Source organism: Oncorhynchus clarkii, chromosome 1 (assembly GCF_045791955.1).
Source record: "Oncorhynchus clarkii lewisi isolate Uvic-CL-2024 chromosome 1, UVic_Ocla_1.0, whole genome shotgun sequence".
NCBI classification, from domain to species: domain Eukaryota; kingdom Metazoa; phylum Chordata; class Actinopteri; order Salmoniformes; family Salmonidae; genus Oncorhynchus; species Oncorhynchus clarkii.
In genome coordinates, this window is record NC_092147.1 from 11369257 (window position 1) to 11391838 (window position 22582).

Consider the following 22582-nt stretch of genomic DNA (forward strand, 5'->3'; position numbering starts at 1 on the left):
CAGAAATGCCCATCTTATCGACTATCAATTGTCCATCTGATCTCACTGACATTTCCCACCACAGACCTTCACATCACCATTGCCCAGCGTATGAAGACGGCCTCTGTTCTGGAGGGCGAGAGCTGCAGTTTCGAGTGCGTCCTCTCTCATGATGTCATCGACGAGTCCTCCTGGACCCTGAACGGTCAACTTGTAGTCAGCAACAGCCGCATCCAGAGCGTAAACAAGGGCCGCAAGTACAAGATGACAATTAGAGATGCAACCTTGACTGACGCCGGGGACGTTGTCTTCTTCATCAAAGACCTCAGCTGCAGGACCATGCTATTTGTCAAAGGTGAGTGACTGGCTCTTGTCTGAAGCGTGTTTGTCTGAAATGTGTACTAACCTGTGTGTCATCCTGGCCAGTCGCACTATCCTTGATCTAACCTCTGTAAGAACATCAACAGGATGGTACTTAGGCTATACCGTATGTATTGCTATGTAGAGTGTGTTTGTTCCTAAGGAGGGCCTATTGCAACATGTGGGTGTCCAGATTCAAGGCCTGTACATACAGATGTATGTGTCCCTAGAGAAAACCTGCTTTAATGTTATACTGTACGTGTCCTTAGAGAAAACCTGCTTTAATGTTATACTGTATGTGTCCCTAGAGAAAACCTGCTTAAATGTTATACTGTATGTGTCCCTAGAGAAAACCTGCTTTAATGTTATACTGTATGTGTCCCTAGAGAAAACCTGCTTTAATGTTATACTGTATGTCCTTCCTCCTAAAGAGAAGCCAGTGCATGTGTTCAGGGACATGACGAACGTCAAAGCCACCCCAGGGGAGGATGCTGAGCTGAGCTGTGAGATCACCAAGCCTGAGGCCTTCATACGCTGGCTGAAGAACGGCCATCAGATCAGGCACAGCCCCCCCAAGTACGAGATCAGTGTGGAGGACCACCTGGTACGGCTGGTGATCACAAACACCTGCATCAGAGACTCTGGAGAGTACTGCTGTGAGGCAGATGGAATTGCCACCCGGGCCAAGCTGGAGGTCAGAGGCAAGTACTGGGTAGTACTGCAGTATTACTGTGTAACGGTATAGTGTTGTTTAGCAATGTTGTGTATTCGTGTCAAATGCAAATTAATTGCGACTCGACTTTGACTCAGAGCCTCAAGACTCCGGACTCGACTTTGACTTGAGACTAATTACTTGTTTTGCTGCTTTTGTACCTAATCAGGTGTAGCCCACATGAAGTGTATTTACCCCCTCCCACACCTGCTCAGGTGTAGCCCACATTAAGTGTATTTAACCCCTCCCACACCTGCTCAGGTGTAGCACACAGGAAGTGTATTTAACTCCTCCCACAGCTGCTCAGGTGTAGCACACAGGAAGTGTATTTAACCCCTCCCACACCTGCTCAGGTGTAGCACACAATAAGTGTATTTAACCCCTTCACACACATGCTCAGGTGTAGCACACAGGAAGTGTTTTTAACCCCTCCCACACCTACAGAGCTGCAGCACATGTTTGCACGTGAGCTGCGGGAGGCACGGGCTGAGGAGAAGAGCAAGGTGACGCTGGAGTGCGAGACGAGGTTGCCGGCCAAGAGGGTGACCTGGTTGAAGGGCATGGCGGTGCTCCGGGCGGGCAAGAAGTATGTGATGAAGCAGAAGGGCGTGGCCCTCTCCCTCACAATCAGCTGCCTGGAGAAGGGTGACACGGACGTGTACATCTGCGACGTTGGCACCATGCAGAGCCGGGCGCTACTGACCGTACATGGTAAGGCCATAGAAATAGAATGAATAGAACAAACAAGTCAACGTTCTGTTATAGGTTGGATTTTGACAGCCATATTGAGTGTACTCCTTTCTATACAGCTTGTGAATGTTTAATGTTAAACCCTTGCGTGATCGGTGCAGGTCAGAAGGTGTTGATCATGGATGAGTTGGAGGACGTTGAGTGTCTGGAGAATGACACGGTGATGTTCAGGTGCCGTATCTGTCCCAGCGACTATGTTGGGGTCAAGTGGTACCTGGATGAGACCTTACTGTACATCAACAAGCTGAATGAGATCCAGGTGGTCCCGGGGGGATACCACAGTTTAACCTTCAAACAGTTGGCCCATAAAGACTCGGGGACCATCTCCTTCGAGGCAGGCGACAAGAGGTCCTACGCCTCATTGCTTGTTAGAGGTAACTTCAGCGTGAAGTTGTTTTGTTTTACAAACATCTAAAAACACTGTGCTATTACAACTATTCACAAAATGAAACTATGTCAATTATATGTGAATCCTTTTTGGCCAGCGTTTATGTATTTGACATGGTTGTCTATGTAATCTACCCTTCCTGTGGTAAAGAGAGACGTCCCACCATTACCAAAGCACTGGAGGACTGTGAGGCCATTGAGGGAGGCGGTTTGGTGCTGGTGTGTATCACCTCTAAGCCATGCCACATTCTGTGGTACAAAGATGGCTGCCTAATGTGGAGCTCCTCAAGGTACTACGTCAGTCGCTCAGGTAATGAGGCCAGGCTGACAATCAGGGAGGTCAGTAACAGCGATGCTGGGGTGTACGAGTGCAGCGCTGGATCGGTCAGCACCAAGGCCGTCGTCACTGTGAAAGGTAAGCAAAGGACCTCTGTTTAGAGATATTTTATTATGTTGTTGTTGTCCTTACTGTGCATTTGGCATCACATGTAAGAAGTACTGTATTTGAGATGGTGGAATATGATCAAAATGTCTTCAAAAGAGAAAGAACAGGTTTTACTTCTTTACCAGTTTGCTTCAGCTATACCTTGCTTATTCTTGTCACACCACAATGTACATTAGGCTGTCATGAGTCCATCTTTTTGTTCCAGCCATCCCAGCTGAGTTCACCCAGCAGCTGCAGAGCATGGAGGTGAAGGAGGGGGAGGATGTAACCCTGTCCTGTCAGTTCTCCTTGCCGGGGGTTGCGTTCCACTGGAGGAGGGGCTTGGAGAACCTCAGGGCTGGAGAGAGGTACCTGATAAAGCAGAAGAAGTCCCTCATCTCTCTGACCATCACCGGCCTGAAACCAGAAGACTCAGGAGACTACACTTGTCAGTGTCGAGACCACAGAACCACAGCCACCCTCACAGTCCACGGTAAAAATACATTCCTGCTTTTCATTTCAATTCCCGCGATGCATCGTGTGGAGTAACATTAGTTCCAACAGAAATTAAATGAATTCAATAAATACAATGTTGTATTATCACTAGTGCTATCAGAGTTAATCATATAACTCAAGTTAACTTTTTATAATTTTAGTGCACAACTGTATTTTTATTGTGAAAAACTACGTTGTCTGAGAAGGTTCAAAATACACAATAAATACAGCTAAAAACAAAGTGATTTTAAAACAAGTTGACATTGAGGTTTAACAAAGTGTGCATTATCAATTTACCTGATTTTGCGACCCGTTACTTTGGACAAAATCAAGACATCAATGTTTGTGTAATGCTTTTTGTATTCAATTCTTAAATTACAGCAACATTTGAACCAATTCTGAATTTGCTAGGAACTCAATTACATTTTATTTATCGCTTGACATCCCTAATTATCACACCAATAAATGAAAGATAATCTATCTGAACATGAATGGAAACATTTTCTATTTTCATTCAGTCGTCATGCCTGTTGGTGGTTAATTAAATGGAATGACAAAATGTAGATTTCGGCCTAAATAGACATACCCAAAATGAACTGCTATTCATGTGTAATTTCATGATTCTGACATGCTAAAACGTGGTATATTTGGAAAAAAAGACATCTGGGAGATTAGGAGGGAATGATCAGAAGATCGATATGAGTTACATAGTTCAGAAAACACAAGATCAAGCACACACAAAATAACAGTTTTTATTTATTTTGAAAATCATCTTTCATTGACAAGCTATAAGTACATTATTGATGAGTAGAGCTGGAAACAGATGGCTTCCAACATGTGAACAATATCAGAAATAAATGGGATTGATAGACCTAACAACTACAAATGGACAGATATTTTAGTAAGTGGTGTCAGATGTGGTCACTGGACGTTTCCAAGTGTCCCTAAACCTCTTGGTCTGTGAATTAGATCATTCCAGTGATATTGCATATTTGCCAACCTAAATGCTATTTGTTCAGTATAAAAACACAATTGATTACCATATCAACCTCACTCAAACATTATGGTGGTGTTATGGGCTATCCAGTGTGTCCTTTCAACCTTTCCAAAATGTCAGAATGTGGTAATTGCACTGTTTTTACAAACTGGATGTTAAAAGGTTCTAGGCCTTGCTTTGTTCCATCAGGGTCAACTGCATATCCCTGGAAAGCTTATCTCATTGGCTACAAGACTGTCAAGATGCCATAGTAGCCAATCCCCTGTGTAATGGATGCCTAAGCAGGCAACATCATATTTTTGATGCACAAAGATAGTGTCACTCCGTGGACATTCAATGTTGACATTAAATACATCAGATAACATTGGCAACAGGCTAGTTTTGTTCCTACCAAACCTAAGGATTAATTTGATACCACCCCATGTAGCTATAGTTCAAATACTGACCAAATCGAAGCTTACCATGTAAGATGTTTGGTGAAAACGTTGTGTAAAATAAATATTTTGACTCTCGGGGCTGGTGATCAATAACGGTAGGTCACAGACAGACAAATAAGACATCCTCATGATCTGTGGAGTCACAGCTTTCAGTGTGTATCAACGTGTTCCGTGTTTATTTAGTTTATGTTTCACAACGCTAACCGGAATGTAGGTAGCAGCCATCTTGAAATGAGGTCATCGGCTTGCCCTGACCTTATACATTTGTATGCCCATATATGGTAGTATGTCACCAAATATTTGAAGGCATCAATCAATAGCCAAGACACTTAGCTTTCCACAGACACCCTGCTTTTGCAGATAGGGGCTACCGTTCTCACACCAGACTGAACTGAATAAAACAAAATCTAATAGGGTCCCCAAATATGGGGACTTTACATTTAAGAGGTTTTAATACTAAAACATGTGTATTTACTCGTCAGCTATCCCCATATCCTTCAAACAACAGTTGAAGAATGTTCAGGCTGAGGAAGGCAACAGTTTCACATTGCGCTGTGAGCTCTCCAAACCAGGAGTCCCTGTAGAGTGGAAGAAAGGAGAGGAGCTGGTGAGGCATGGAAGGAAGTTTCAGATAAGGAAGAGGGAGACCATATCGGAGCTTCAGATATGGAAAGCTGTGCCAGAAGACAGTGGAGTCTACAGCTGCCAGTGTGCAGACCAAAAGACCACGGCCACCGTCAAAATCAGCGGTAAGAAGTTCCTCAGCCTTATTATGTTTTCCTGTACAGCTACAGCTAATCTTTCTTGAAGTGACATTTTATATGTTTGCATTTTTGTCATTTACATGAAGGCCAAAATACATTACAATTTATACTATTCTCATGAAACTATTTTCCATGTTTCTTCAGCCCTGCCCATTACCTTCAAAAAAAAGCTGAGGAACGCACAGGTTGAGGAGGGGAACAATTTGGTGTTACACTGTGAGCTCTCTAAACCAGGAGTCCCTGTAGAATGGATGATGGGAGGAGAGGAGCTGCTGAACAACGGAGAGAAGTTTCAGATAAAGCAGAGAGAGTTGGTGAATGAACTGAAGATTCTGGATGCGAAACCTGAAGACAGCAATATCTACACCTGCGTTTGTGGCAACGTGGAGACCACAGCCGGTGTTACTGTCACGGGTAAAGGATTGGAGATCATTTAGAAAATATGTAAATTCACATTGAATTTTATATAAAATGTGAAAAATGTTTTATGCAGTATACATCAGCATCAAATTACAATCCTTTCTAAAAGTGAATAGACGACGTCCATGTTTCTCAGTTCTGTGGTTTCTTTCAGCAATTCCAATCACTTTCAAGCAAAAGCTGAGGAATCTACAGACTGAGGAAGGGATCACCATCAGCCTGCACTGTGAGCTGTCTAAATCAGGGGTCCCTGTGGAGTGGAGGCTGGGAGGACAGATGATACTGCAAAATGGAGACAAGTATCAGATGAAGCAGAGAGGTTTGGCACTGGAGCTCATCATCAGGGAGGCTCTGCCTGAGGACAGTGGAGTCTACAGCTGTGTGTGTCGAGATCAGAAGACAAAGGCCACAGTCAAAGTCCTTGGTAGGGGCAATAACGCTTTGTGGTCTAATGAAACAATTGTCACTGGTGCTCATCGCACATAAACTTGGTTAAGTGTTCCATGACTGACTTAACTTGAGCCCTTAGCTCCAGTGTAGGTTTAATTCATTGTCCTTCATCTTATCTGGTGAAGGGTAAAGGTTTCTCAAGGCTGTTCTAGATTTCACTGTGTTCAGTGTTCATTCTTTGATGAAATATCCTATTTTCGCTGACTTCCTATCTCTCTTGTTTCCCTCAGCTGTTCCCGCCACCTTCAGAGTGGGTTTGAAGAATCAGGATGCCCCAGAGAAGGGCAACGTGACCCTGCGCTGTGAGCTGTCTAAGTCTGGCGTCCCGGTGGAGTGGTGGAGGGGGGAGACAGAACTGTCCCAGGACCTGTCAGGGGGAAAGTACCAGATCAAAGTGCAGGGGAGGATCGCTGAGATGACCATTACCAACGTGCAACCGGAGGACATAGGAAAATACCGCTGTGTCACTGGAGGCCAGAAGACCACCGCTCTAGTTCAAGTGCAAGGTAAGCAACATTTGATCTATATAAACGAGAAAAATATATATACAAATTAAAATCCTTGATGGGGGGGAGGTTGTTGGACTCAATTTTTTGATATATTTTTTTTAATTACGTTTTGACAGCGAGGAAATGTTTTTTTAAATCGGTGCGGCCTTCCAGACCTCATTGAAAACGGAATGCGGCCCCCTGGGGCAAAAGGATTTTGACACCATCCTTAATACATTACTTATTTAGAGGTGGACAGGTTGAGTGACTCCTGCTTTGAGACCATACACAGATAGTGAGTTTGATTTTATACTTCTTGCGGTCATACAATATGAAACAATGTTAATGTTTCCACAGCTCTCCCTGTGACGTTCAAGCGCCAGCTCCAGAACGCGATGATCAAAGAGGGGGACAGTGGGGAGTTCTGGTGTGAGCTCTCCAAGCCTGGAGCCCCAGTGGACTGGAGGAAGGGGAGAGTCATCCTGAAGTCTGGAGACAAATATGAGATGAAGCAAGAGGGACGCATCACTAAACTGCTCATCCATAACGTGGAGGAGAGTGACGCTGGGAAATACACCTGCAAGACTAAAGACACCCAGTCAACTGCTGAGCTGACTGTGAAGGGTGAGTCAGACCAAAATGAACTTATGATAAAAATGTATTTGTGATACTGTATATCCAGGTGCATCTCCAGTCCAGTGTGTATCAGGCAAGAAAGAGCACATCAGAGGAGGCTGGTGGGAGGAGCATTCGGAGGACGGGTTTATTGTAATGACTGGAATGGAATCAACGGAACTGAGTCAAACACGTTGTTTCCATGTGTTTGGTACCGTTGTATTGATTCCATTCCAGCCATTACAATGAAACCGTCCTCTTTTAGCTCCTCCCACCAGCCTCCTTTGGATCACATACAGTACATATTCCTGTGAAACTACGTGTGCTCAGCATATTCCTGAAAATATTCCATATTCTTTTGTATCTTGTTACCCTATTACTTGCGTATGGTTGGCATTACTCCAATCGAAAGGGTCTTGAAACCACTGTGCTCAGAATGAGTCCTCAGATCAGTTTTACTGCAAGTTTGTCGCTGGTTACTGTATGCATCTAAGCTTTGTTGCATGCAGAAAAGATGGATCACTGTGGCCTATATCGTCTTGCAGTTGCGTCTGGGGCACAAAACCTACAATCAGAAGGTACGCTACATGACCAAAAGTATGTGGACACCTGCTCAAAGCAAATGTCATTGTAAAATCCTGGGCATTCATGTGGAGTTGGTCCCCCCCCTTTGCTGCTATAACAGCCTCCACTCTTCTGGGAAGGCTTTCCACTAGATGTGGTAACATTGCTGCGGGGACTTGCTTCCATTCAGCCACAGGAGCATTAGTGAGGTCGGGCACTGATGTTGGGCGATTAGGCCTGGCTCGCAGTTAAAGTTCCAATTAATCCCAAAGGTGTTCAATGGGGTTGAGGTCAAGGCTCTGTGCCTGTAGCAATGTGCCTGAGAATGAATAACATTGTTTTAAAGTGCTGTCTGACAGTAAAAGAACGATCTTGGCGCTGCATCAAAAAGCTGTGTTTTGTCATTGTTGAACATTATGTCAGAGTTCACTGAACCCAAGGGACACACTCAGGATTATTGGATTCTCTCGGTGACAGAAGCACAAGCATAAAGCATGAAATGGACTAGCCCGTTCTCCTTTCCACATTTAGGGTTTACCACCACTAACTACTGTTCCTTGTTTTCCTCAGGCCTACCCCCCACTTTCAAAGAACAGCTGAGGAACATGGCAGTTGAGGAGGGTAAGACTGTGACACTACGCTGTGAGCTGTCTAAACCTGCAGCGTCAGTTGTGTGGAAGAGGGGAGCAGAGCTGTTGAAGAATGTAGACAAGTACCAGATGAGGAAGAAAGATTTACTGGTGGAATTGAAGATTATCGATGCGCATCTGGAAGACAGTGGGGTTTACACCTGTATTTGTGGTGAACAAAAGACTACAGCCACTGTTACAATAAATGGTGGGTATATTTTGGTTATATTTTGGTTATAGTTTGGAAATGTTGGAGAAAGCTTGAATATTGCATTTGGCAAATAGGTTGTATGTTTCAATAGTAAGAAACAAATGTGTTTTCAACTCCAGTTGTTTTTAATAAATAAGGGAAATATAGGTTTCAGAAAGGTTTGACAGCCCTCTACTACGGTGTCTTTCAGTTCGCCCCGTCACATTTATAGAAGAGCTGAGAAACGTTCAGGTTGAGGAGGGCAACAATGTGACGTTGCGCTGCGAGCTCTCTAAACCAGGGATGCTGGTAGAATGGATGAGAGGAACAGATCTGCTGCAGAACGGAGAGAAGTACCAGATGAAGCAGAAAAATGCAACGTTGGAGCTGATCATCAGGAAAACCTTACCTGAAGACAGTGGAGTCTACAGCTGCTTGTTGGAAGACCAGAAAACATTTGCCACCATCAGTATCACTGGTAGGGGAAACGCTGTTGAATAATATGTGCATAGTCTTGACATTTTAAACTCGCTGTGTACCACACAATCCTAGAAGCTGTTGATCTAACAGTATGTGTTTCTATCATTGTTCAGCCGTCCCAGTCACTTTCAAGCAGAAACTAAAGAACCAAGAGGCTCCGGAGGAGGGTAACGTGACGTTGCGCTGCGAGCTGTCTAAATCAGGAGTCTCTGTGGAATGGCTGAAGGGAGAGGAGCTGCTGAGGGAAGGGAAGAGGTACCAGATGAAACAGGAGGGGAGGACTGCTGAGATGGTCATCAGGAACGTGGTGCTGCAGGACGCTGGGGAGTATAGCTGTGTCACCGCCTGCAATGTCAGGACAGCAGCTGACATCAAAGTTAGGGGTATGGTCTTTGCAAATGTTTACTACATGCTAATACATTGATATACTGTTTATTCTTCTAAGGTTGTTGGCAAGTGTGTTATTCTGAAAATGTAAATATCTTTGAATATAATTTCTGGATTGTGCGTTGGATGACACCAAGTACATTTTCCACAAGGGGGCATGGGGGATACACATGAGATGAATCTGTCAGAGGATGTGTAGAAATCAAAGCAGTTGAGCCAGATAACGTCTCAGTCTTAAATACATATTCTTCTCAGCCCTCCCTGTAACATTCACACAAGAGGTCCAGAACACGATGATCAAAGAGGGGGACAGTGGGGAGTTCTGGTGTGAGCTCTCCAAGCCTGGAGCCCCAGTGGACTGGAGGAAGGGGAGAGTCATCCTGAAGTCTGGAGACAAATATGAGATGAAGCAAGAGGGACGCATCACTAAACTGCTCATCCATAACGTGGAGGAGAGTGACGCTGGGAAATACACCTGCAAGACTAAAGACACCCAGTCAACTGCTGAGCTGACCGTGATGGGTGAGTCAGACTGAGGATAGTACTACACTTTGTATAACATTTGTTTCGTCCCAGTTGTTGTATTCAACAACAATAGTGTATAAATACCAGCGACGTGTTATAACATGCCTGATATTTCATGGATTCATGCAATCCCTCGTTTTATACTTTTCCACTATAGGGACTTTAATTTGTATATGTTTGTATATGAGTCGACAAGTTACTTGTTTGCTGTCCCCAGCGCCTCCCATCACGTTCAAGGTGAAGTTGAAGAACCAGGAAGTCGAGGAGGAGAACAGTGTGACGTTATTCTGCGAGCTCTCTAAACCAGGACTGCCCGCAGAGTGGAGGAAGGGGGAGGAGCTGCTGAAGAATGGAGTGAGGTACCAGATAAGGAAGAGAGAGGCAACGATGGAACTGACCATCAGGAAAGCAGTGCTCGAGGACACCGGATTCTACAGCTGTGTTTACGCAGAAGCCAAAACCTCGGCCACTGTCAACATCACTGGTAAGAGGAGATGCTATTGGTTTCTTAAGGGGGTTGTGTAGTTTATTATAGTAAACACAACAATAAGTGAAGGTAATTTAGGAGGACGGGCACCCTCTGTTCAGCCTGGTTTCTGTTAAAGGGATATTTTACTCAAAAACGATCTGCTTATTTTTGCTGCTCTGTACTGAAAGTGCTCTATCTCTTCAAATCAATTGCTGACATGCATACCTTTTTGTGATTGTATTAACAGTGGACTTATGAACAAGTCATTTTTGAGTAAATATCCCTTTAAGCACTTTGTGACATCTTTGTAAAAGTACTAAAATGGTTGGTTTTGATTTCATGTCCTTAGCCATACCTGTCACCTTCAAAATGGGCCTTAAGAACCAGGAGGCCCCAGAGGGGGGCATCGTGAACCTGCGCTGTGAGCTGTCTAAGGCTGGAGTCCCGGTGGAGTGGTGGAAAGGCAAGGAGGAGGTGAGCCCTGGAGGAAGGTACCAGATGAAGCTGGAGGGAAAGGTAGCGGAGATGCACATCAAGAACATCCAACCGGAGGACGTGGGGGAGTACAGCTGTATATTCGGAGATCAGAAGACCACTGCTGAAGTCAACGTGAGAGGTACAGTACATCTTACATGTTGTCTGGCTGTCATTTTTGTTGGATATGAAAGGCTCCTTCACCGGGAATTGAAGAGTTGAAGTATGGGCCTCCCCAGCAACCGTACCAAAGTGGAATAGAACACACAATAAAGTAAGAGATCAATGCAACTGGTCTCTTTAGGAATAAAACAACATATCTATTCTAGAACAATGTTTTTTCATAACAAATTGTGACCTATATAGTATCGTACTCTGTAGGTAGTATAGGGCAATGGCCCCGAAGCACAAGACATTTTCAGATGATGTCCATCTCTGGTCCATACAGCTGCTGCATCAGTCTTCTTTGAGAAGGAGCTAGAGAGCAAGGTGGTGTTGGAGGGGACGTCAGTGGTCCTCTCCTGTGAAGTCTCCAGCGTTACGGTCCCCGTCACCTGGAGGAAGGACGCCTGCCTGGTCACAGACGGGGAGAGGTTCACTTTGAAGAAGAAAGGCCCTGTTCACACCCTGGAGATCCGGAAGTTGAGTCTGGAGGACGCCGGGGAGTACAGCTGCATCACCAGGGGAAAGAAGACCACAGCCATGCTAGTTGTGAAAGGTAGGCCAACCCCATCCTACACTCTTAGAAAAAAGTTCCAAAAGTTTTTTTTTCCGGCTGTCCCCATAGGAGAACCCTTTTTGGCTCCACGTAGACCCTTTTTTGGGTTCCACATAGAACCCTCTGTGGAAAAGGTTCTACATGGAACAAAAAAAGGTTCTACGTAGAACAAAAAAGGGTACTTCAAAGGGTTCTCCTATGGGGACAGCCCGAAGAACCCTTTCAGATTGTAGATAGCAAAATCTAAAAGTGTACTGAAGTAAATGTAGAGTATATCCTCATTAAACTCACAAAATTGAAGGAACCCAATGAGTATGTTTGGCCCCTTTTGATACGTGATTATTGTGGGTAGAGGATAGGTTATACCTTGCTTACTTCTTTGCATTCTTTTGAATGGGTAATCCCCTCTGTATGGCTTGCTACATCATATAGTTATAGTTATCCTTATTGTTACGAACCCCTTCGGCCCTGCAGTCTAGGGGGGGGGGGGGTGGTGGAAACGAGACCCGTAACATATCTCATGCAAATCATAACAGTGAAAAGGAACAGTGAGAACTAATAACCACAGACAACTTAAGTTTACCTTCAAACACTGGGGGGGGGCTGAGCTGGACCCAAGGAAATAAATAATAAATAACCCAAAACCCCTAAGCTAGTCTTGCTTGCTACAATAACCGCTATCTAACTAACCAATAAAATACAGTGGGTGGTCCGCCCAGTCCTAACTAGGGTTCTTAGACAATGGTCTCCTACGGGTAGTGTATGCCCATGGGCTACTTGTCTTTGTACCCCCTTTTCCCACCAACAAACAAACAGTCATACACCATAACAATACATACGCACATAATAATGGACAAATGTGACATGTAGGTGCAAAAACAAAAGAGAGATCACTGCATACAAAGAGAGAGGGAGAGAGAGAGTTTGGGAAAACAACTGACTGGGTTTTTAAACCAAGGGAAAGGGGATGTGATTGGGTAAGGGAAAAGGAGAAGGTGTGTCTTCTGAATGGCGACAGATGAGTGACAGCTGTGACTAGGGCAGAAGGAAAGAAACCAAATACACACAGGATACTTGTATCCGTAACACTGATCCTAACCCTTTCTCTACAGAGCGTGTGATGATCTTGTCAGGACTGAAGGACATGAAGATCATGGCCGGGCAGGACGCAGTGTTTGTGTGCGAGCTGTCCCACAAGGAGGTAAGCGAGTGCGAGTGGTGGCTGGGCTCCAGCCTCCTGCAGAAGAATGAAATGAACCAGATGAGCTGCTTGGGCCACCAGCACCGCCTGGTCCTGACCATGACCACGCCGGAGGAGACCGGGACCGTGGCCTTCGTGGTCGGGGAGGAAAAGACCTCCGCCCAATTGTTGGTGCTCCCCAAACCCAAAGGTTTGCCACCTCTTTTGATTTTGTTACAGTACAATGTGAATTATACACTTTAATCATTAAGGTGTATGCAATTAGAAGGTGTATATGTAGTTTACTCTGTTTCCTGTCTTTGTCAGTACTCATTGAGAAGAAGCCTGGGGACATCGTCATCATGGAAGGGGAGATGGCCACTTTATCCTGTACGACCTCTGACCTCTTTGGCTCTGTCACATGGAGAAGGAACAGGATGCCCCTCCTGAACGGAGATAAGTATGAGACTCGAAAGGAGGGCAAGCTCAACCTGCTGCTCATCCATGGCACGGAACCAGGAGACTCTGGGATATACTCCTGTGACACTGGTGACATGCAGAGCAGCGCCAATCTGACTGTCAATGGTAAGGATTTTTAATCATTAAGAGCGAAGTAACATAACCAGGAACTCAGTTTTATCTCCGGGGGTTACAATATTCAGAATTTTCTCTTTGCATTACTCATCCTAACATTGGTCAAATGGAACGAAGATTTCCAATTCCCTGATTATCTTCCGTCTCTCCAGAGCTGCCTCCATACTTTGAGGATGAGCTGCAGACTGTGGAGGCTGAGGAAGGGGGCACTGCCTTCCTATCCTGTGAGCTGTCTAAGCCTGCGGTCCCAGTTCAGTGGAGGAAGGGCCGGCTACCTCTCAGGACCAACAGGAAGTACAAGATGAGGCAGGACGGCTGTGTGTTTCAGCTACACATCCTGGAGCTGAAGAAGGAAGACAGTGGCAGCTACACGTGCCAGGCAGGTGGTGTGGAGACCACTGCCTCTGTGACAGTAAAGCCTCCCTCAGACAAGACAGATCCTCCCAAGACAATTCCTCCCACAAAGGCTGCTTCTCCCACTACTCCACCAGAAGAGGCCCGAACTGGCCCTCCAGAGCCAAAGAAACGGGGCATGACCCGGTCATCCATTGTGGAGTCAGAGGAAGACCTGGAGCTTGAGGAAAAAGAGACCATTGTAAACCCACATAAGAAACAGTCATTAAGGTCTATGGGTAAGGAGACTAAGGTAGACCAACAGGAGAAACAGAAAGTGAAACAGCCAGTAGGTATGGTGAAGGATACCATAGCAGAAAAGACCCAGAAACAGCTAGTACCACCACTGAGGTCTAAAGGGAAGGAGGCAACTATGGTGAAGGATTCACAGTTGGACCAGAGGGAGAAAAAGCCAGTGAAACAGCCAGTCAGAGCTATAGTGACGGACACAGAGGAGAAAAAGACTGAAATAGACCCAAAGGAGAAAAAGATATTGAAAGAGATTGGGGTAGACCAGGTGGTGAAACAGCCAGTTCCACCAGCGAGACGAGCATCTATAGTGTCTGATGCTGGGGTAGAGTATGTAGGCAAAAAGCCCATTCCACCTGCGAGACGAGCTTCTCTTGTTTCAGTTTCAGATGCTGGGGTAGACCAAATAGTGAAACAGCCCGTTTCACCAGCGAGACGAGCATCTATAGTGTCTGATGCTGGGGTAGAGTATGTAGGCAAAAAGCCCATTCCACCTGCGAGACGAGCTTCTCTTGTTTCAGTTTCAGATGCTGGGGTAGACCAAATGGTGAAACAGCCAGTTTCACCAGTGAAACAAGCTTCAGTTGTTTCATTGTCGGATGCTGGGGTAGAGCATGTTGGCAAAAAAACAGTTCCACGAGCGAGACAAGCTTCTGTTGTTTCAGTGTCGGAAGCTGGGGTAGACGAGGTGAGGAAACAGCCAGTTCCACCAGCGAGACAAGCTTCTGTTGTTTCAGTGTCGGAAGCTGGGGTAGACGAGGTGAGGAAACAGCCAGTTCCACCAGCGAGACAAGCTTCTGTTGTTTCAGTGTCAGAAGCTGGGGTAGACGAGGTGAGGAAACAGCCAGTTCCACCAGCGAGACAAGCTTCTGTTGTTTCAGTGTCGGAAGCTGGGGTAGACGAGGTGAGGAAACAGCCAGTTCCACCAGCGAGACAAGCTTCTGTTGTTTCAGTGTCAGAAGCTGGGGTAGACGAGGTGAGGAAACAGCCAGTTCCACCAGCGAGACGAGCATCTGTTGTTTCAGTGTCGGAAGCTGGGGTAGACGAGGTGAGGAAACAGCCAGTTCCACCAGCGAGACGAGCATCTGTTGTTTCAGTGTCGGAAGCTGGGGTAGACGAGGTGAGGAAACAGCCAGTTCCACCAGCGAGACGAGCATCTGTTGTTTCAGTGTCGGAAGCTGGGGTAGACGAGGTGAGGAAACAGCCAGTTCCACCAGCGAGACGAGCATCTGTTGTTTCAGTGTCGGAAGCTGGGGTAGACGAGGTGAGGAAACAGCCAGTTCCAACAGCGAGGCAAGCTTCTGTTGTTTCAGTGTCGGAAGCTGGGGTAGACGAGGTGAGGAAACAGCCAGTTCCACCAGCGAGACAAGCTTCTGTTGTTTCAGTGTCGGAAGCTGGGGTAGACGAGGTGAGGAAACAGCCAGTTCCACCAGCGAGACGAGCATCTGTTGTTTCAGTGTCGGAAGCTGGGGTAGATGAGGTGAGGAAACAGCCAGTTCCACCAGCGAGACAAGCATCTATTGTTTCAGTGTCGGATGTTGGGGTAAAGCATGTAGGGAAACAGCCAGTTCCACCAGCGAGACGAGCATCTATAGTGTTGGACGCTGGGGTAGAGCAGATAGTTAGGTCTGTTAGATCTAAAAAGGAGATTGATATAGAAATAGACCATCAGGACAAACAGCCAGTGAAGTTTATGGTGAAGGAGACAGAGGTAGACAAGAGAGAAAAACAGCCAGCAAGGTCTACAGTACAGGAGATGGAAAAACACAAGATTGCAGTGGATGGTGACCAAGTCCATATCTCAGAGGATGAGTCCTCCACTGAGGCCCCCACCCAGGTAAGAGTCAACCAGAAGACCAACAAGCCTGTAGTTGCTGTAGCTGGGGTTCCCAAGGGGCTCCCGATGACTAAGCAAGTAGACAAGACTGAACCTGACATGGAAATCAGTGTAGAGGACGAACCTGAGATGCTGGATGCCGCCATCAAGATCCAGGCAGCTTTCAAGGGATACAAGACCCGCAAAGACATGCGGCCAATCTTCAAGCAGGTGTTCAAGAACCAGAACGTTGAGACCAACGGTACCATCCAGCTAGCGTGCGTGGTGGAAGGGAAGTCCAACGCAGTACGCTGGCTGAAGAACGGTCAGCAGATCATAGGAGACCAACGCCACCGCATGAACACCTCTGAGGATGGCGTCTGCACACTGGTGATCATCAACATGTCAGCCATAGACACTGGGGTCTATACATGTGAGGTGGTCAACAAGTTTGGTATGACCTCATATAATGGCAACATTACTGTGGGTCAACCTCAAAACCCTCCACCCTCCACCCAGAGGCCTTCAGCCACAGCACAGCCCTCCACCCAGAGGCCTGCAGCCCGAGCACAGCCCTCCACCCAGAGGCCTGCAGCCCCAGCACAGCCCTCCACCCCTTCTGTGCACCCAGTCCTGGCCTCTGTTGGCCCTCTCCAGCAAGCCCAGACCACCTCTGGGAAGGAGACTATGGATTCTGTGGAGGGTGAGGAGATCTCCCTGTGGCAGGCCTACAACCTGACCGAGGAGGATCCCCGCAATACCCTGCAGGAGAGGAGGAGGGCCTCACTCATCTCTGCCAGCTCTAGTAAGTCACGTTAGAAACATGACAGATGTCCTTACTATGTGAACTGGGTCATATGCAGTAATTGTGTCTGCCTTTGCAAGGGGTGAGTTGTTTGGTTGATAGACTGAAAATCATATTTTGTTTTCTCTGTCTCTCCAGTGTCTAGTCCCTCAGACTATGACACAGCTCCAGATTTCATAGAGGCTGTTGACATCACCCCCAAAGATCCCTGCAGGTAAGACCTTCACAATCTTCATATAACATCCAAAGACTTTTAATCATATGTTAATAAGCAAAAATATTCCCACAGGGAAAAGGAAGAGGACCAGTTACCCCATAAGGATAAAGAACAGAAAGTCACCCCTCAACCACCAAAGAGGCATTTAAAGGTCAAAGGTCAGCCATGTTTTGTTGTGTCGTCAGACCTAAATATTGAGTTGTTGCCTTTCGTGGTTATGGTATTTCACATTGTACTGAATCCATTTACTTTAACATTGATTGTTGTAAATGTTATAATAATTTGATATCATACACATGTAATGGGTCTGTGTTGTATTGAGTAAAGACATTATTGTGGATGTAGAAAATAACAGGTACCTCTCAACAGCATCTGTACCTTTTCCAATAGGAGAAGACACAGGGATGCATATACCTATACAAGTATTTGTGCACAAGCACATGCAATGCACATGCAATCCATTTTACTGTGGCTTTCGAAAGGATTCGCCCCCATTTTTCCTAATTTGTTGCCATACAACCTGGAAATAAAATGTATGTTGTTCTCAGGGTGATGAGATGTGTTAGGTTTGCACCAGACATAGGGTTTTCCTTGATGGCCAAAAAGCTCAATTTTTGTCTCATCTGACCGGAGTACCTTCTTCCATATGTTTGGGGAGTCTCCCACATGCATTTTGGCAAATACCAAATGTCTTTGCTTATTTTTTTCTTTAAGCAATGGCTTTTTTCTGGCCACTCTTCTGTAAAGTCCAGCTCTGTGGCGTGTCCGGCTTAAAGGGGTCATATGGACAGATACTCCAATCTCCACTGTGGAGCTTTGCAGCCCCTTCAGGGTTATCTTTGTAGCTTCTCTGATTAATGCCTTCCTTGCCTGGTCCCTGAGTTTTGGTGGGCGGCCCTCTCTTGGCAGGTTTGTTGTGGTGCCATATTGTTTAATAATGGATTTAATGGTGCTCCGTGGGATGTTCAAAGTTTCGGATAGTTTTTTATACCCCAACCCTGATCTGTACCTCTCCACATCTTTGTCCCTGACCTCTTTGGAGAGCTCCTTGGTCTTCATGGTGTTGTTTGATTGGTGGTGCACCTTGCTTAGCGGTGTTGCAGACTCTGGGGCCTTTCAGAACAGGTGTATATATACTGAGATCATGTGACAGATCATGTGACACTTAGATTGCACACAGGTGGACTTTATTTAACTAATTATGTGACTTCTGAAGGTAATTGGTTGCACCAGATCTTATTTAGGGGCTTCATAGCAAAGGGGGCGAATACATATGTACTCACCACTTTTCTGTTTTTTATTTTTTAGAATTTTATGAAACAAGTTATTTTTCTCATTTCACTTCACCAATTTGGACTATTTTGTGTATGTCCATTACATGAAATCCAAATAAAAATCCATTTCAATTGCAGGTTGTAATGAAACAAAATAGTAAAAACGCCAAGGGGGGTGAATACTTTTGCAAGGCACTGTATAATACATTGTAATATAGAACTAAAAAGAATACAACCCCTTGTAATTCTCAAATAGAAAAGGGTAACATACCTGCAGTGAATTATAATATTAATCATTTTATAAACAAATAGTAAAATAAATAAATAAAATGTTATCTGCACCGGTTGGATAGTAAAGCAATATCACGTTCAGTCCCTGACCAATGAGAATGCAATGTACAGCTAGCATAGAATGCTAAGTATGACGCTCATTAAGGCGAACATTTCATTAAGATTGTGTACAAAGATAACATTCTAAACAAACAGAATTCAGACTCTGTGCATTAATAAAGTTTACAGGGAACACATTCTGCTACTTGTTAGTATAAATATAGTTATATTTACACAATTTTAATGTTATAAATGTCAGAGCAGAAAAACACATGCCTTCTCCAATGTGAGCAGAAGACAACAAACATTGAAATGGATGATGCAACACAGATTCAGGAGAGCTGGGCTAAACCATTCTACATGTCTTGATTGTCATAATTATACCACCTTTGTTAAACTCAAATGACAGATAAAGATTCATAATAGTCATGGTTATAATTAAGGCAATACCACAGTATAAGTAAAATTCAGAAATAGAATAACCCATAAAGTGTCCTCATTGAACCAGTCCAATCTATGATCACAAAGTTGAATTTAAATAATAAGAGTGACAATAGTCTGGTATGAAAGCTGTCTTGTTCATAACCTAAGGGAACAACATTACCTTGCTTCATACAGTACACATTACTCAATGACATTTGCACGCTTCTGTTCACTTCTCTCACTTCCTCTGAATGTCCCACCAGCTACTGATGCCAAGCTGAGGACTCTGTCCCCGAAACACCACTGTGCCCACACGCCTGCTGCTCTCACAGGTTCTGGCTCAGAGTCAGATGGTGACGAGGACAGAAGAGAGGTACAGTATGGTCTACTTTGGAAAAACTTCCTTTTAACTCCCCTACTATTCCAATAAGTGCCATGGGATCTTTAGTGACCACAAAGAGTCAAGACACCCATTCAACATCCCATCTGAAAGACGGCACCCTACACAGGGCAATGTGGGCCATTGAGATAATTGTTTTATAGACCAGAAGAAAGAGTGTCTCCTACTGACCCTCCAACACCACTTCCAGCAGCATCTGGTCTTCCATCCAGGACCAACCCTGCTTAGCTTCAGAGGCAAGCCAGCAGTGGGATGCAGGGTGGTAGACTGCTGGATTATACCATAAGCAGTCATTTATGATCAAAAGATACAAATGCGAAACATTTGTGGCTATAGCATTTTGGAACTAAAATTTGTACCAACTTTTTTCCACAGACATTTGATGTCTATGTGGCCAGAGCTAACTGCAACTCTCAACAAGGTGGCAACAAGGAGAGCTTTGTGTTGAAGGAGGGACAGTATGTGGAGGTCTTGGACTCTGTCCACCCTGAGAAGTGGCTGGTCCGTACCAAACCCTCCAAAAACAGCCCCTCACGCCAAGGATGGGTCTCCCCTGCATACCTGGAGAAGAAGAGAAAGGTATGAGGTCATCAGTATGTTCTGGTAAAGGATGGGTCTCCCCTGCATACCTGGAGAAGAAGAGACAGGTATGAGGTCATCAGTATGTTCTGGTAAAGGATGGGTCTCCCCTGCATACCTGGAGAAGAAGAGACAGGTATGAGGTCATCAGTATGTTCTGGTAAAGGATGGGTCTCCCCTGCATACCTGGAGAAGAAGAGACAGGTATGAGGTCATCAGTATGTCCTGGTAAAGGATGGGTCTCCCCTGCATACCTGGAGAAGAAGAGAAAGGTATGAGGTCATCAGTATGTTCTGGTAAAGGATGGGTCTCCCCTGCATACCTGGAGAAGAAGAGAAAGGTATGAGGTCATCAGTATGTTCTGGTAAAGGATGGGTCTCCCCTGCATACCTGGAGAAGAAGAGAAAGGTATGAGGTCATCAGTATGTTCTGGTAAAGGATGGGTCTCCCCTGCATACCTGGAGAAGAAGAGACAGGTATGAGGTCATCAGTATGTCCTGGTAAAGGATGGGTCTCCCCTGCATACCTGGAGAAGAAGAGAAAGGTATGAGGTCATCAGTATGTTCTGGTAAAGGATGGGTCTCCCCTGCATACCTGGAGAAGAAGAGACAGGTATGAGGTCATCAGTATGTTCTGGTAAAGGATGGGTCTCCCCTGCATACCTGGAGAAGAAGAGACAGGTATGAGGTCATCAGTATGTCCTGGTAAAGGATGGGTCTCCCCTGCATACCTGGAGAAGAAGAGACAGGTATGAGGTCATCAGTATGTCCTGGTAAAGGATGGGTCTCCCCTGCATAACTGGAGAAGAAGAGACAGGTATGAGGTCATCAGTATGTCCTGGTAAAGGATGGGTCTCCCCTGCATACCTGGAGAAGAAGAGAAAGGTATGAGGTCATCAGTATGTTCTGGTAAAGGATGGGTCTCCCCTGCATACCTGGAGAAGAAGAGACAGGTATGAGGTCATCAGTATGTTCTGGTAAAGGATGGGTCTCCCCTGCATACCTGGAGAAGAAGAGAAAGGTATGAGGTCATCAGTATGTTCTGGTAAAGGATGGGTCTCCCCTGCATACCTGGAGAAGAAGAGACAGGTATGAGGTCATCAGTATGTTCTGGTAAAGGATGGGTCTCCCCTGCATACCTGGAGAAGAAGAGAAAGGTATGAGGTCATCAGTATGTTCTGGTAAAGGATGGGTCTCCCCTCCATACCTGGAGAAGAAGAGACAGGTATGAGGTCATCAGTATGTTCTGGTAAAGGATGGGCATAAAATGGACAAAATGGACATATTTTTACCATTCAATCAACTACTTTTTATGTTTCTTCACCTAAACAGGATTTGTCAGAGGTAATGATAATTTTTGACTGTACATTTAATCAAACTGTTTTGCATGTTGTAAAGGAAACATTCCCACAAGTGAGGACACCACAACAGGAGATGGATGGATCAGGTTCTACAGAGGAAGAGTACAGAAGAACATTAAGGTGAGTGAATTAATATTGTTTGATCACAGAGTTCAGCATATTTGATTAGTATAGTCTCTTAAAGAATACTGTCAGCATTCCATGTGATATTTCTTCCGTCTTTAGCCAATTGATCCAGGGGCTGATTGATGGGGAGGAAGAGTTTGTGAAGGAGATGAAGGACTTTACATCCCACTACCTGCACCACTTAGACACTAGCCCTCATGTCCCCATCAACATCATCAACCAGAAAGAAACTATCTTCCGCAATATCAAGGACATCATGGCTTTGCACGAGAGGTGATAACGTCACAACTGTTCTCTTTGTCGAGAGTGAGAGCTGGTTAATCAAATAAAATGTTGTTTAATATACATTTTTTAACTCATGTAATGAAAAACGAGGTAAATACTGTCCTTATTTTCCTATCCCCTCTCAGGTCTATTCTGCCCAGGCTGAGCGAGTGTTCTACTGATGATGACGTGGCCATGCACCTGGTCAAACACGCAGAGGACTTTCAGAAGTATCTGCAGTACATGATGGGCCAAACACAGGCAGAGGCCTGTGTCACTGACAAGACCATCCAGCAGTACTTCAAGGCATGCAATCAGATCATTTACCATAGTGCACAAATAATCGACCTGCACACCCAGAAGAAAAACACTTTGCTCTCACATGCTCCCAGTTTTCCACGCTGACATTCACGTACCTTTGTGTTCCAGCAGAACACGAGAACAGAGCCCGAGCACTCCGAAACTACAGCTCTGGATGTCATCACCTTCTTACAGAGACCAGCGGAGAGGATTCAGACCTACCAGGCCTTGCTCAAGGTCAGTGCTCATTATACGATTCTAAGTGTCCATTTTGAGACCTTTCCAAAGCATTAATCCATGGATTTCCCCCTGTGTGTGTGTGTGTGTGTGTGTGTGTGTGTGTGTGTGTGTGTGTGTGTGTGTGTGTGTGTGTGTGTGTGTGTTGACAGGAGCTGATCAAGAACAAGGCTAAGTGTGGGAAAAGCTGCTGTCTGCTGGAGGATGCATTCTCCATGGTGTCCTGTCTGCCCTGGCGTTCTGACAACCTGCACCAGGTGTCTCTGATTGAGAACTACCCTGCCCCACTCACTGCACTGGGAGAACCCGTCCGCCAGGTAA

The 22582-nt window shown here is 45.4% G+C and overlaps 1 protein-coding gene across 1 annotated transcript in view; it reads left to right on the forward strand.

Moving 5' to 3' along the window:
• LOC139372480 (obscurin-like) overlaps positions 1 to 22582 on the forward strand; it is a 54147-nt gene that overhangs the window by 9969 nt on the left and 21596 nt on the right. The window contains exons 11-40 of the mRNA XM_071116146.1: positions 65 to 334; positions 771 to 1040; positions 1496 to 1762; positions 1903 to 2175; positions 2340 to 2603; positions 2839 to 3105; positions 5024 to 5290; positions 5450 to 5719; positions 5880 to 6149; positions 6406 to 6681; positions 7021 to 7287; positions 8413 to 8679; positions 8873 to 9139; positions 9255 to 9524; positions 9784 to 10050; positions 10271 to 10537; positions 10872 to 11138; positions 11445 to 11714; positions 12827 to 13105; positions 13222 to 13479; positions 13641 to 16751; positions 16890 to 16965; positions 17041 to 17126; positions 19259 to 19368; positions 19771 to 19974; positions 21372 to 21454; positions 21560 to 21733; positions 21871 to 22030; positions 22154 to 22261; positions 22414 to 22578. Of these exons, the coding sequence (XP_070972247.1) occupies positions 65 to 334; positions 771 to 1040; positions 1496 to 1762; positions 1903 to 2175; positions 2340 to 2603; positions 2839 to 3105; positions 5024 to 5290; positions 5450 to 5719; positions 5880 to 6149; positions 6406 to 6681; positions 7021 to 7287; positions 8413 to 8679; positions 8873 to 9139; positions 9255 to 9524; positions 9784 to 10050; positions 10271 to 10537; positions 10872 to 11138; positions 11445 to 11714; positions 12827 to 13105; positions 13222 to 13479; positions 13641 to 16751; positions 16890 to 16965; positions 17041 to 17126; positions 19259 to 19368; positions 19771 to 19974; positions 21372 to 21454; positions 21560 to 21733; positions 21871 to 22030; positions 22154 to 22261; positions 22414 to 22578 (9650 nt within the window). The remainder of the gene's footprint in view (positions 1 to 64; positions 335 to 770; positions 1041 to 1495; positions 1763 to 1902; positions 2176 to 2339; positions 2604 to 2838; positions 3106 to 5023; positions 5291 to 5449; positions 5720 to 5879; positions 6150 to 6405; positions 6682 to 7020; positions 7288 to 8412; positions 8680 to 8872; positions 9140 to 9254; positions 9525 to 9783; positions 10051 to 10270; positions 10538 to 10871; positions 11139 to 11444; positions 11715 to 12826; positions 13106 to 13221; positions 13480 to 13640; positions 16752 to 16889; positions 16966 to 17040; positions 17127 to 19258; positions 19369 to 19770; positions 19975 to 21371; positions 21455 to 21559; positions 21734 to 21870; positions 22031 to 22153; positions 22262 to 22413; positions 22579 to 22582) is intronic.